At 45.2% G+C, this 12,500-nt stretch overlaps 1 protein-coding gene across 6 annotated transcripts in view; it reads right to left on the bottom strand.

The window, feature by feature from the left end:
* ANKHD1 (ankyrin repeat and KH domain containing 1) overlaps window positions 1-12,500 on the bottom strand; it is a 302,432-nt gene that overhangs the window by 285,669 nt on the left and 4,263 nt on the right. For all 6 annotated transcript variants that reach the window (XM_075601701.1, XM_075601697.1, XM_075601699.1 and 3 more), the window contains exon 2: window positions 229-382. In XM_075601701.1, the coding sequence (XP_075457816.1) occupies window positions 229-382 (154 nt within the window). The remainder of the gene's footprint in view (window positions 1-228; window positions 383-12,500) is intronic.

The following is a 12,500-nucleotide window of genomic DNA, read 5'->3' as shown; positions in this document are numbered from 1 at the left end:
GCGACAGACAGCGGTAAAGACGGGGAGAATCGTGTTTTCGCGCCGCTACCGATGCGTATGTGGGTGTGGGTCAATGATTGCAGAACTAAAAAAAAAATAATATTTATTGAACTTTTTTACACACGCACGCACGCACGCACGCACGCACGCGCACACGCACAGGCACGCGCGGCCGCACGCAGTATATAACAGCCCTAATACATGCAAAAATTGAAATATAAAATATACCTGCCGCTTCTAGCAAAGCTTCTAGACGTGCCTGTGTCTCTGGATCAACAGTTCTGAAGTCTGCTCCTTCTGCAGCAGTTGACAAGAATAATTCTGATGCAGTTTTAAGAACTGGATTATCCAAATCCTCTTGATCCAAAATAAAGGATTCAACCTGTTTAGATTATAAAAACAAAATGTTAAAATTGTGTTTGACAGAACGAAAATGCATAGATAGCGATGAAGCTGTGAAGTATTCTGTAGAGCAGCGGTGCGCAAACTGGGGGGCGCAAGATTGTTTAAGGGGGACGTGAGCGCGGCCGGACCAGGGAGAGGGACTAGCGCAGCCGGACCAGGGAGAGGGACGGGGAGGGCGGGGGCGAGCGTGAACTAGGAAAAGGGGGGCGAGCGTGGACTGGGAGAGGGCGAGATTAATAATACAGCATAAATGGGTACGCTATTAGACAAATATCTTAATATTTATTTTTAAGTGATGTAATTTGTGTTATAAATACTTTTTTTGTAGACGCGTGGCGGGGGCGTCCCAAAGCTGGTTCGCCCTCATTGGCTGAAGCAGCTCATGTGCGCTTACGTCATGTGATTTTGATTACATCAGGCAGGGGGGGCCCTGAGAAATTTCATGGATGAAAAGAGGGGCTCGGCATAAAAAAAAAAAAAAAAAAAAAAAAAGTTTGCTCACCCCTGCGTAGAGTACTTAATGAAATTAAAAAGGCAGGCCCGCATATTAACATTTATTGAAGCTGTAATAAAGTGAAAGCACTTTGACAACAGGCTTACAAAACTAAAAGGTAAATCGTTTCAAAGTTTCACCTTCACTAGGTTTAAACAATAAATAACCAGTTACTAAAATGTAACCCTCTTGAATGTTAAAGCTTTGTGGTCATATGAGCTGGAAGGGTCTACCAGTTTAGGCAATGACTTCTGAAATGAGTGCACTTATATTTGCCCTTTACGATTTTGAACAAGTCACCCTCTTTCGCTAGCTAGAGGCACGGGTCGGACTTATTGTTCTTATGAATTATTCAGCACTACACAAAACAGTTTAACAAATGTGCCACAACTTTGATAACAGGGTTATTCGTGTGAACATCATGACTGCTTTGGGCTACCTGACTGACATTGCTTCCACAAAACCAGACAGATGGCATTCTTAAAAATATATCCATATGAGACGCCTGTCTATCGTTCTATCCTCACCTTAATGTTATTGCTAAAATTTCGCTGCTTCTCTGCAACATTTGCAAAATATGACCTTTTCTCCGTTTCTACTAAAATGCATGTCCTCATTCTCTCCAGTCCTAACCACTACAAACAACCTTTTCCTTACTGGCCTCCGTGCGTCGCATCTTTAGATCTTTTACATCCCTTCAATCCATTTAAAAATCCTGCTGCGAGGGCGACCTCCCTCTCCATCAGGCTCTGCTTCTTCCCATCTGAAAATGCTAATGCCTCCCTACAAATTTCATCTCTTAAGGCTCTCTCTCCACTCCTTCGCCCCTCCTTATATCTCAGCTTTAATCTCTCTCTACCTTTACTCGCTGTACACTCTGCTCAGACCTGTCTCTCTACTCTCTCCCGTGTCACAACAGCTCCTGCACGCCTATAACCCTTCTCACAGACTCTTCCTCTCAACGTACGCCAAGTCTCTAACTTCAAAGCTACAAACGTGCAGATTAATGAATAGTGTGCGTGCACACACAATTGAATAGTGACAACCAAATTACATTTCAGCCTGTCACAGTTTTGAAATGCAACAAGGGTTCAATGAATATAGCGAGATGCAAATCTATACCAAAGGCCCCAAAATCTAGAATATTTTTAATTGATGGGCGACTAAGGAATTACCTTTATTCTGATTTAATTCTCCAAGTGTACCTCAGGTGAACTCTGAATTCTGCTCAAAGCATATACATACATACGAAATGCGGATTGCCTTGCTATATTACCATCTACAATTTTTTGCAACCTCTTGTCAAAGGCTCCATCATTCCCAATCATGGTCAGTGTGGAAAAATGCCTTTAAAAGCATACACTTATTTAAAATCACTGTACCAATTTGCCACTAAATGCCCTTTTCCCCCTACACTCTGCTATGAATGAAGGTTGTTTAATAAAACAAATGATGATTATGATCAACAACAAAGCTGCCTTTAGCAGCAGTTGGCACTAATAATTTTAAGAGAGTTTAAAGAAATTGATTATCCAAGTCCGCTTGGCTCCAAAATAAAGAATTTGACCATTTTATTAGCAGTCATAGGTTGATCCCAGCAATCAAATACTCCGACAAATACCTTTGCCCAGGAGATTTCAAATGTTTATATATCTCAGAAACCAGAGCTCTGGTGAATCAAATAATTCTGGTAATGTGGGAGGGAATAAAAAATTATTTTTCTTCAAGCAGCATAGAGCTGCATCAAGTATTTGAAAAGCTTGAAGCACACAGGTCTGGACCCACCAACGAAGCACATTATTTGTGTTTTGGAAAACAACATTAACTAAAATGTATGCCACATTTGCAAACATAACCAGCAACAAGAGTTTCAGTGAGCCTATTGTCACCAACTCATGAGCAATTTTGCATTTGGGTATCTTCTACAGAGCCATTTGCAGTCAAGGCACAGTAGTCCTTATTTGTCCCCACACAACTTTCCATTTTTGTTTTTTTGTTTTTAAATAATCAAATAAAAATACCACTTATGAGCACATTCACATCTCAGACAGGTTCACAAGCCTGCCTTTCCCCATTATCTCTTAGCATACAATGCTTCCACTGCAGTCATGGATTCTCTGTAATGACATGAAAATGAGGACTCACTGTGTGTCACTTTTTGCATCATATCCATTTGAACATGGATCCCTATAATGCTCATACCTGCCGCATTGCACAGCTTTTTCAGCACAGCTTCGGATAAGAAGTGCATAGTCAATAAACCTCACATGCAGCAGTTTCAACCTGCTGTGTCTCAGTGTGAGAATGGTTTACTGGAGAATGGTATGCAGTGTGAAGCTGGTAATGGCTAAAAACAGACAAAGTTATAGGGAGTGAATACATTTTTTTTTTTTTTTTAAAGCCCCAAAACCCTCCCAGTATACAGTGTACAGAAAATAAAAATACCACTTATAGCTCTATTGATAGTGTGAATGTGCTCATATGAAAATGTGTAATATATCCTGTCAAAAAGTATATTCCAATTCAGTGGGGGAAACTACAAGCAAAAGCTTCATTTTAACTTCAAATTTAGTATAGTTATATAGTTACATAGTAGATAAGGTTGAAAAAAGACGTACTTCCATCAAGTTCAACCTATGCTAAATTTAGACAACAGATACTTTATCCTATATCTATACTTACTTATTGATCCAGAGGAAAGCAAACAAAATCCCCATTAAAAGGGAATAAATTCCTTCCCGACTCCAAGAATTGGCAATCGGATTAATTGCTGGATCAACATTCTTCCCATGTTTACTTATTTGGTTTATCCCTGTACACCTTTCCTTTCTAAAAAGATGATCAAATCTATTGTATCTGCCATCACAGTCTCCATGGGTAATTAATTCCACATTTTAACTGCCCTTACTGTAAAGAACCCTTTCCTTTGTTGCTGGTGAAATTTCCTTTCCTCCAACCTTAAGGGATGGCCCAGAGTCCTTTGTACTGCCCGTGGGATGAATAGTTCTTTTGAATGCTCCTGGTATTGTCCCGAATATATTTGTATATAGTTATCATATCCCCTCTTAGACATCTCTTTTCTAATGTAAATAAATCTAATTTAGCTAGCTTCTCCTCATAAGTTATATTGTCCATCCCCTTTATTAATTTGGTGGCTCTCTGCACTCTTTCTAGTTCCATAATGTCTTTTCTTAGGACTGGTGCCCAAAATTGTACTGTACTCCATATTCAAGGTGTGGTCTTACGAATACTTTGTAAAGGGGCATAATAATTCCATCCATTGCCCATTTAATGCAAGATAAGATCTGGTTTGCCTTTGTAGCTACTGCATGACATTGGGCACTATTGCTAAGCCTGCTGTTTACAAGCACTCCTAAATACTTCTCCATCAAGGATTCCCCCAATTTATTCCCATTTACATTTGTAAGTCGCCTTTTTATTCTTGCATCCCAAATGCACAACCTTACATTTATCTGTATTAAACCTCATCTGCCATTTATTTACCCGTCCTTCTGAAGAGACATTACATCCTGCTCTGATTCTATTACCTTACACAATTTAGTATCAGCAAAGACGGAGACTTTGCTCTCGATGACAACCTCTAGGTCATTAATAAACAAGTTAAAAAGCAGAGGTCCCAGTATCGATCCCTTTAGGTACCCACTCATGACTTTAGCCCAATCTGAGAAACTTCCATTTATGACAACCCTCTGTTGTCTGTCCTTTAACCAGTTTTCAATCCAGGTGCATATATTATTAGAGTCCAATTTTCTTTATTTTGTACACCAACCTCGTGTGAAACCGTATCAAAAGCCTTTGCTAAATCTAAATAGACCACATGAACTGCATTACCCTGGTCTAAATTCCTACATACCTCCTCAAAGAAACAAATAAGGTTAGTTTGGCAAGATCTATCCTTCATAAATCCATGCTATTACTAATAATTTTGTTTTCCATTAGAAATTCATGAATATTATCCCATATTAAACCTTCAAGTAGTTTCCCCACTTTTCAAGTCAGGCTTACAGGTCTGTAATTCCTCGCTTGTGATCTAGCTCCCTTTTTAAATATAGGCATCAAATCTGCTTTACGCCAATCTTGTGGTACTGAGCCTGTGGAAATGAAGTCCTTGATAATGGTTTGGCTATTACTAAGCTTAACTCCTTGCGAACTCTTGGGTGTATGCCATCGGGGCCAGGTGCCTTATTTACTTTAATTTTTTCAACACGCTTATGAACTTCTTCCTCAGTTAACCAATTGTTCATTAATATGGAGGTTGTGGCTTCCTACTGCGGCACTAATATTGAACTCTATTCCTCCCTGGTACACACAGAGGCAAAGAATTTGTTTAATACCTCTGCTTTTTCCTTATCTCCAATAATCTGCCTACCCATCTCACACTGAAAGGGTCCTATATTTTCTTTTCTCTTTTTTTGTTATTAAGATGTGTGGTCTGGGGTAGAAAATGTCCACCTTTCCAGCGTAGTTCACATCCAGGATTGAGGGCTTCTGTAGTCTCCTTGTTTCCCTCCTGTTGAACTCCCTGTTAAACTCCACACTGCCACTTAGAACATGGGCCACTTTGAATCTTGGCCTGCATACACAGCTAGAGCTGCTCTGTCTGTACTTTATAAAGGCCTAATAAGTCAACTGACAGAATTTAATTCAGCCCATCCACCTTAATTAGCACATGTGAGGCATATTAACACAGATGTTTTTTTTCAACGGGGTCTTGTCATGCCTAAATTTTAGTGTAAGTTAATTTAATTAAGACTAAACTAAAGACTACAACTAAAAATACACATAGCAGAGGATTGCTTGCAGACAGATAATTCAGATATGACGTTGATTTGAATGGTAGATAATGCCGGAACTGTGAGAGAGAACCCACATGGGACCTTGGTAAATCTGCTTCATGGTATCAAAAGACCAATAACATGTGGTCCTTTTATTTATTTTTTCTTAAATATGTATTTAACATGATTTTTACATGAAAGCCAGAATAATTACAAATTGGTGTAAAACCCATCCATACTGTTGAAATACATTGAGCCAGTCAACATTCATTTTTTCCCCTCAAAATGAATAGCATACTACTTTTTTAAGCTATGTATGCTGTACAAAGTTTTTATCAATACTGTAGTTTAGAAAACATGCAGTATGTAGTAGGCAATTCAAAATCTTCCTTTTTGTGCTACATTAGGCACGTTCTATAGTGCCGCGCGCGTGGAATTTCAGTTGGCTGACGTTAGTCAGCCTTTCTATAGAAGGGCCGCGCGCGCACGGCAGGGAGAGGGGAGCCGACAGACAGCGGCGAAGATGAAGAAATTCATCTTTTCGCGCTGCTACTTGCGCTCGAATGTATGCGTGGATGCGTGTGTGTGTGGGTCAAGGATTGTAAAACCAAAAAAAATAAAAAATCTATCAAGGACTTACTTTCACTCACACAACCCATGCACACACATATACTCACACACATATACACTAACCTGCAGCTCCCGGCTCTATATACATGAAAAGCATGCGGCACATGCACGCGCGTTCGCACACTGTATAGAACAGCCCTTACTTATCAGTTTTAGCATACAACCTCAACATTACACCAATAAACTATCAGCAGGCATTAAGATGCTATTGTAACAATACAACTTCTAGATTAACTAGAGACAGTCAGCGTTCAGGGAGGTTAATGCATGGCTAAGAAAGTGGTGCAGGAAGGAGGGTTTGGGTTTTTTAGAGCACTGGGACTCCTTTTCTGAGAGGTGCCATCTATATTCTAGGGACGGATTGCACCTCAATGAAGATCTTTGGTGCTAGGGGGGAGAATGCTAAGAAGGTTGGAGGAGATTTTAACTAGGGGGGAGGGGAATTAAACAGATAATGAACTAAATAGAATAGGGGAGGATACAAGGGGGTATGGAGGTAGAATGGGGGCAAGTGTGAGTTTGACAAGCAGTGAGAGACCCATAGTAAATACAGATAATGCTAGAAAACTTCTAAAGACTAAACAAAGTGGGCGCAGAAAGGAAGGAGCAGCTAAGACAATAGTACAGGCTGAAAAAAAAAACTGAAATGCATGCTTGCTAATGCAAGAAGCCTGACAGATAAAATGGGAGAGCTTTGAATTAATAGCTGCTATTTATATTTGCTCTGACCTCGCTTCTTTTCAAAATACACATTTCTTCCTACCAGACCCATGTCTCCAACTCTATTCATATATCTCCATCTATCCTTTCTTCACCGCTTCGCAGTTCACATGAACTCCTTTCTTACCTGCACCCTCCAAGGCTGCGGTCCCACTAACTACTACTGTGCGATCAAGCCCCGCCCCCCCAGTACCTCCAGTCCCAGTTCCTACCTTGTCGCGCACCTTTCTCCAGCAGTGCGCGACAGGTTTTCAGGCAGGCAGGGGAATTTGAGTTTAGTGTTTACGACGGAGGCGGGGGCGTGCGGTTCAGCGAACGAGGGCGAACCAGCCGTGGGACGTCATGGCCACGCCCCTGCAAACCCACCGCCATGCCCCCTCCCGTCACAAACCTTCCCTCTCCCCTCAGACCGCAGTGCAGCGCTGTGCACACGCCGCACCCCCCCGTCGGGCGTGCGTGCCAGTGAAGACTGGGGACTCACCCCAACACCACACAGCTATTCCCCCTGCACTAAAACACACCCTTACAAATCATCCTCACACATTATCTTTCTTTCCATGCTTCTCCTCCTTGCTTCTGGGGATCTCTCCCAATCCTGATCCCTGCTTTATTTCTACTTGCTCTCGCCCTCGCCTGTCAAATGCAACTTCTACTCCCTCTGGTGTCATCCCCTCCAACCTCATACCCATCCCCTGCCAACTCTCCCATCTTTCTCCCTTTCACCTGTGCCCTTTGGAATGCTCGCTCCCTTTCTAACAAGTGCCTCTCTGTGCATGACTTTCTCTCATTCCCTGCTTCTCTTTGCTATAACTGAGACCTGGCTCACTCAGTCTGACTCTGCCCTCTCCTATGGTGGGTGGCCTTTCCTTCTCCCGCACTCTGCACCGATGGCAGGGGTGAAGGTGTGGGGCTCCTGCTCTCCTCTTCCTGTACATGTGGCGGTCATCTATTGCCCACCTACCTCTACTCATCCCCCCTTCTGCCTCTCTCTTTGAATCCTGGCTCTTTCTTTCTCTCCTCAGACTCCCCTGTTCTCCTTGGGGTCTTCAACTGCCACATTGATGACCCCTCTCTCCATTGGGGTTCTCACTTTCTCTCTCTAATCCTCTTCCTTTGGCCTTCAACAGTGGACTTCAGCTAGCACCCACAAGGATGGCCACTACCTAGACTTGTTTCCACAAAAAAACTTCTCTCCGATTTCTCCATTTCCCCCTTTCCTCTCTCTGACCATCACCTCATCTCAATCTCTATATCTCGTTTCTCCCCCTCCATCTTCCCCCGGTTCTGCAGAAACCTGCACTCTATTAACCTACCAGCCTTTGATTCCACTTTACGCTCCTCCCTCTCCTCTCTCAGTTCTACTACAGACCCCGACGACCTGGTAAGGAACTACAACTCTGCCTTATCCTCCTCTCTTGATATACATGCCCCGCTCTCTCTGCCGCCCTCACCTTTCTAACCCCAGACCCTGGCTAAACTCCCACACGTGTATGCTGCGCTCATCCACTCATTCCTCTGAATGCCTCTGGAGGAAATCTCATACGCTCGCAGACTTCCTTCTGCCCTCTCTCAGGCTAAACAAGACTACTTTACTAATCAACACACAAGTCTAACCCGCACTGACTCTTCTCTGCCTTTGACTCTACTCAAACCACCCCCAGCTGCCTCTTCTTCCTCCATTTCACCTCAGGACTTAGCTGACTATTTCAAGGAAAAGGTGGACTCCATTTGTCAGAACATCCCCTCTGTTTCCTCCTCCCATCCTACATTGCTTCCCAACTCTCCTCCTGCCTTCCTTGACTCTTTTTCCGCTGTCACAGAGGAGGATGTGTGTGACGGGAGCTTTGAGACAGGCTATTAATAATACACACCAAATATAACTGGGTTGAACTGAACGAGGCTTAGATATTATAAAATATAATTTATTCCTTGAAAAGGGTGAACACACGAGATTATACAAATAACAGACAAAATATGGACACTCACTTAAGATGGAAATGATGAAGCAGTCATAATTCTGGACTGGCAGTTCATACAGCAATCTTCAAAATCATCAAGACACGAAAGACAATAGCCATAGGCTGAGCCTGGTTCTTATACAATTATTTCCCATTGAACACAACCTAAACCCAGCCCCTCTCATAAATCAGTGGTGAGGTTGACAGTTTTCTACAGAGTAAAACTCCTCCCACCCAAGGACGTTTAAAAAACTGCTTTTCCTATCTAAATAACTTCAGTTCAGTAATACTTACTGGCACGTGAGAAATATTAATACATTCCGGCACGCATGACGCTCCCAATGAGACTAAATATTACCGTGTAGTACTAAAATGTAGAGAGATATTAATATCTGTCTTAGTACCGGCTAGACATCATGTGTCTGTAATCCTTATGTGCGAATCAGTCCCACGAATACACATATGGAGCTTTTAGCACATTCAGCCGAGGACATCTCATAATATTCTTATATTTAATAAGGTCACTCATTCTGTAGCCCCACTCCTAAATCAGGGGCGTTTGGCCAGTCTACCAAATGGGGTGTCTGGCAGGATACTATGGTTTGTAAGTGTGTGTTATAACACTCACAAACCACTCCAGCTTCATGCAAACAGGTAGAATGGCTGAGCCTTTGATCAGGGGTCTGCTTCCTAAACATTTGGTCGCATTCCTTAGTAGGCAGGCATCTTTGAGGGTAACTTAAACAAAGGGCTATAATCACTATTCAACTATTAACCCTTGCCCTCCCGTATGGATCCCAGTGTTTGTGTGGTGCAGTCACTGGAACAGAAGCAAGGCAAAACCACATTACTGGACCCCAGTCCAGTTAACCCCTTGCTTCCCAGGTGAGAGTAGAGGGTGGCCAAATGGGGTGTAACCCCTTTAATCCCGGGCCAAATCCCCTCTCTTGACAATGTGTCACTGCTGATCTCCTCTTCTCCCTCTACCACTTGCCCTCGACGCCATTCCCCCCCATCCCCTAAAAAAACCATCTTGTTCCTACTATAACCCCTATGCTCACACACATTCAGCGCTCGACAAATCCGGCCACCCGGGGCAACTGGATTTGCCTTTGTGGCGACAACGGCAGCATAGCGCACGCGGTTCTGTTAATCGTAAAAAAAAAAAATTCAATCCAGCAACCTGATTGGCTTGACGGGACTTGGCGGGCTGCCGTCTCTATCCCCCCCCCCTGCCTCCGTCTCTCTCCCCCCCCACCCCTCTCCGTCTCTCTGATTAAGATCAATGGTGTACAGCACATATATCGTTTCCCAGTTTAGAATTGGTATACATTGGTATACATCATTATGCATAAGGCCGCGTCCATCTTTAGTGCTTGCGGGTGGAGGCGCGCTTCCACTCGGCACTGAGCCCCTACAGTCGCAATGAGAGCGGCTTTAGTAGGGTCTCGCGCGATTGCGGAAGCGTAGCTCTTAGGGAAATTTTAAATTTCCCCGCTTGCCGGCGTGCAGGGCCGGTCACGTGAGCGGTTCGCCGAATGAGGGCGAACCAGCTCCGTGACGTCACTGGCCCGCCCGCCAACGCGCCCCCGGACGGCGCGCTGTCTAAGGCCAGGGAAAGCACCCCCTTTCCTGAGCCTCAGCGCGCCTCCGCACGCCAGCAGGAACCCTGGCCAAGGCCTTATGTGTCTGGCCAGGGTGAGCATCGGGGCATGAGACGCTTGCAGAGCAAGCAAAATTGAATTTGCCGCCTCCAAGCGCGTCACGTAAGCGGTTCACCTAATGAGGGCGAACCAGCTCAGTGCCGTTGTGGTCGCGCCCCCAGATGAGCGTGCACCTAGCCACAAATTGCACGGCCGAGCAGGGCGCAGCACTCGTGTGCCAGCACGCCACGCTCCCTCTCAGGCCGCAGCCTAAGGCTTAGTCCATAGAGACTGAAGCCGTGCGGAGGCGCGCTGAGGCTGAGGGAAAGCGGTGCTTTCCCTGGCCTTAGAGCGAGCGCCGCCCGTGGGCGTGTCTGGGGGTGGCCAGTGACGCCACGGAGCTAGTTCTCCCTCATTTGGCGAACCGCTCACGTGACCGGCCCTGCGCTCCGGCAAGCTAAGAAACGAAAGATTTCTTAAGACATGCCTAAGGCCTAAGAGGCCTAAGGACTGCCGCGCTCCTGCTCTGCCTCGCCTGCAGAAGCTGGTGCTTTTTTGTGGCCTGACAGGTGAGGCAGTGAGCGCGCTTTGGGGGCGGGGCGAAGGTGTGGCGGGAGGCGGAGCTAGTCCCTCATCCCCATTGGATGTTTGCTGTCACGTGACCGCTCCTCCGCTCCCCTCAGCACGTATATTTAAACTTGCCTGTCGCCTGCATTTCCACACGCCTCCGCACGTATGTGGAGGCGGCTCCTAAGGCTGCGGTCCCACTAACTACTACAGCGCACGTCTGTGCGATCAAGCCCCGCCCACCCAGTTCCCCCGGTCCCAGTCCCTACCTTGTTGCGCACCTTTCCCCAGCGGTGCGCGACAGGTTTTCAGGCAGGCAGGGGAGTTTGAGATTGGCATTTGCGATGGAGGCGTGGCCACGCCCCCGCCGGCGGTTCAGCCAATGAGGGTGAACCAGCCGCGGGACGTCATGGCCACGCCCCCGCAAACCTACCACCACGCCCCCTCCCGTCGCAAATGTTCTCTCTCCCCTCAGACCGCAGATCGTGGTCTAGCCCTGTGCATGCGCCGTCCCCCCGCCGGGCGCGTGCCACAGTGCTGACTGGGGACTCAGCCTAAAGCCGCGCTGATTACAGATGCAGGGGGTATAGAATGTCAATAGGGGAGTGTTCTGTCTTTTTCCATTTCATTTCCTACTGAGTGCGAATAGCCGAGCTGCTATGAACACTAATGTCAATAGGCTTCTATGCCTTTACTCACTACAAACCATCAGAAAGTCTCATAGCTCTGTGGTTATGCTCCAGGCCATTAACAGAGTGGACCAGGGTTCGATTCCTGGCTGGGATGTTTATTTTTTTTTTCCATTTTATTTCCTACTGAGTGCGAATAGCCATGCGGCTATTTGCACTCAACTGTGAATATCCACTGCCATATTTAAAGACCTCCATCTATTCTGGTACCTTTCCTTCCTCCTTCAAAACATGCAACAGTTATACCATTACTCAAAAACAGCAAGCTTGACCCTACCTGTCTTTCTAACTATCAACCTGTCTCCCTCCTGCCTTTTGCCTCCAAACTCCTTGTCTTGTATTCGCTCGCTTGCTCCACTTCTCAACACCCATTCTCTCCTAGATCCTCTACAATCTAGCTTCCACGCTGCTCACTTGACTGAAACAGCCCTCACTAAAATAACTAATGACCTCCATGCTGCCAAAGACAGAGGTCATTATACTCTGCTCATAGTACTCAGCCTCTCTGCAGCATTTGACACCGTGACCCCCATTGGATTTTTTACTATTGGGTCCCCCATTCCAATGCATGGAGAAGATCTCTCCCTAGAAAACAAATC

The sequence above is a fragment of the Ascaphus truei genome, chromosome 5 (genome assembly GCF_040206685.1).
Source record: "Ascaphus truei isolate aAscTru1 chromosome 5, aAscTru1.hap1, whole genome shotgun sequence".
Classification (NCBI taxonomy): Eukaryota; Metazoa; Chordata; class Amphibia; order Anura; family Ascaphidae; genus Ascaphus; species Ascaphus truei.
The sequence above is the reverse complement of the archived record's forward strand: the minus strand, read 5'-3'. Positions and strand labels throughout refer to the sequence as shown.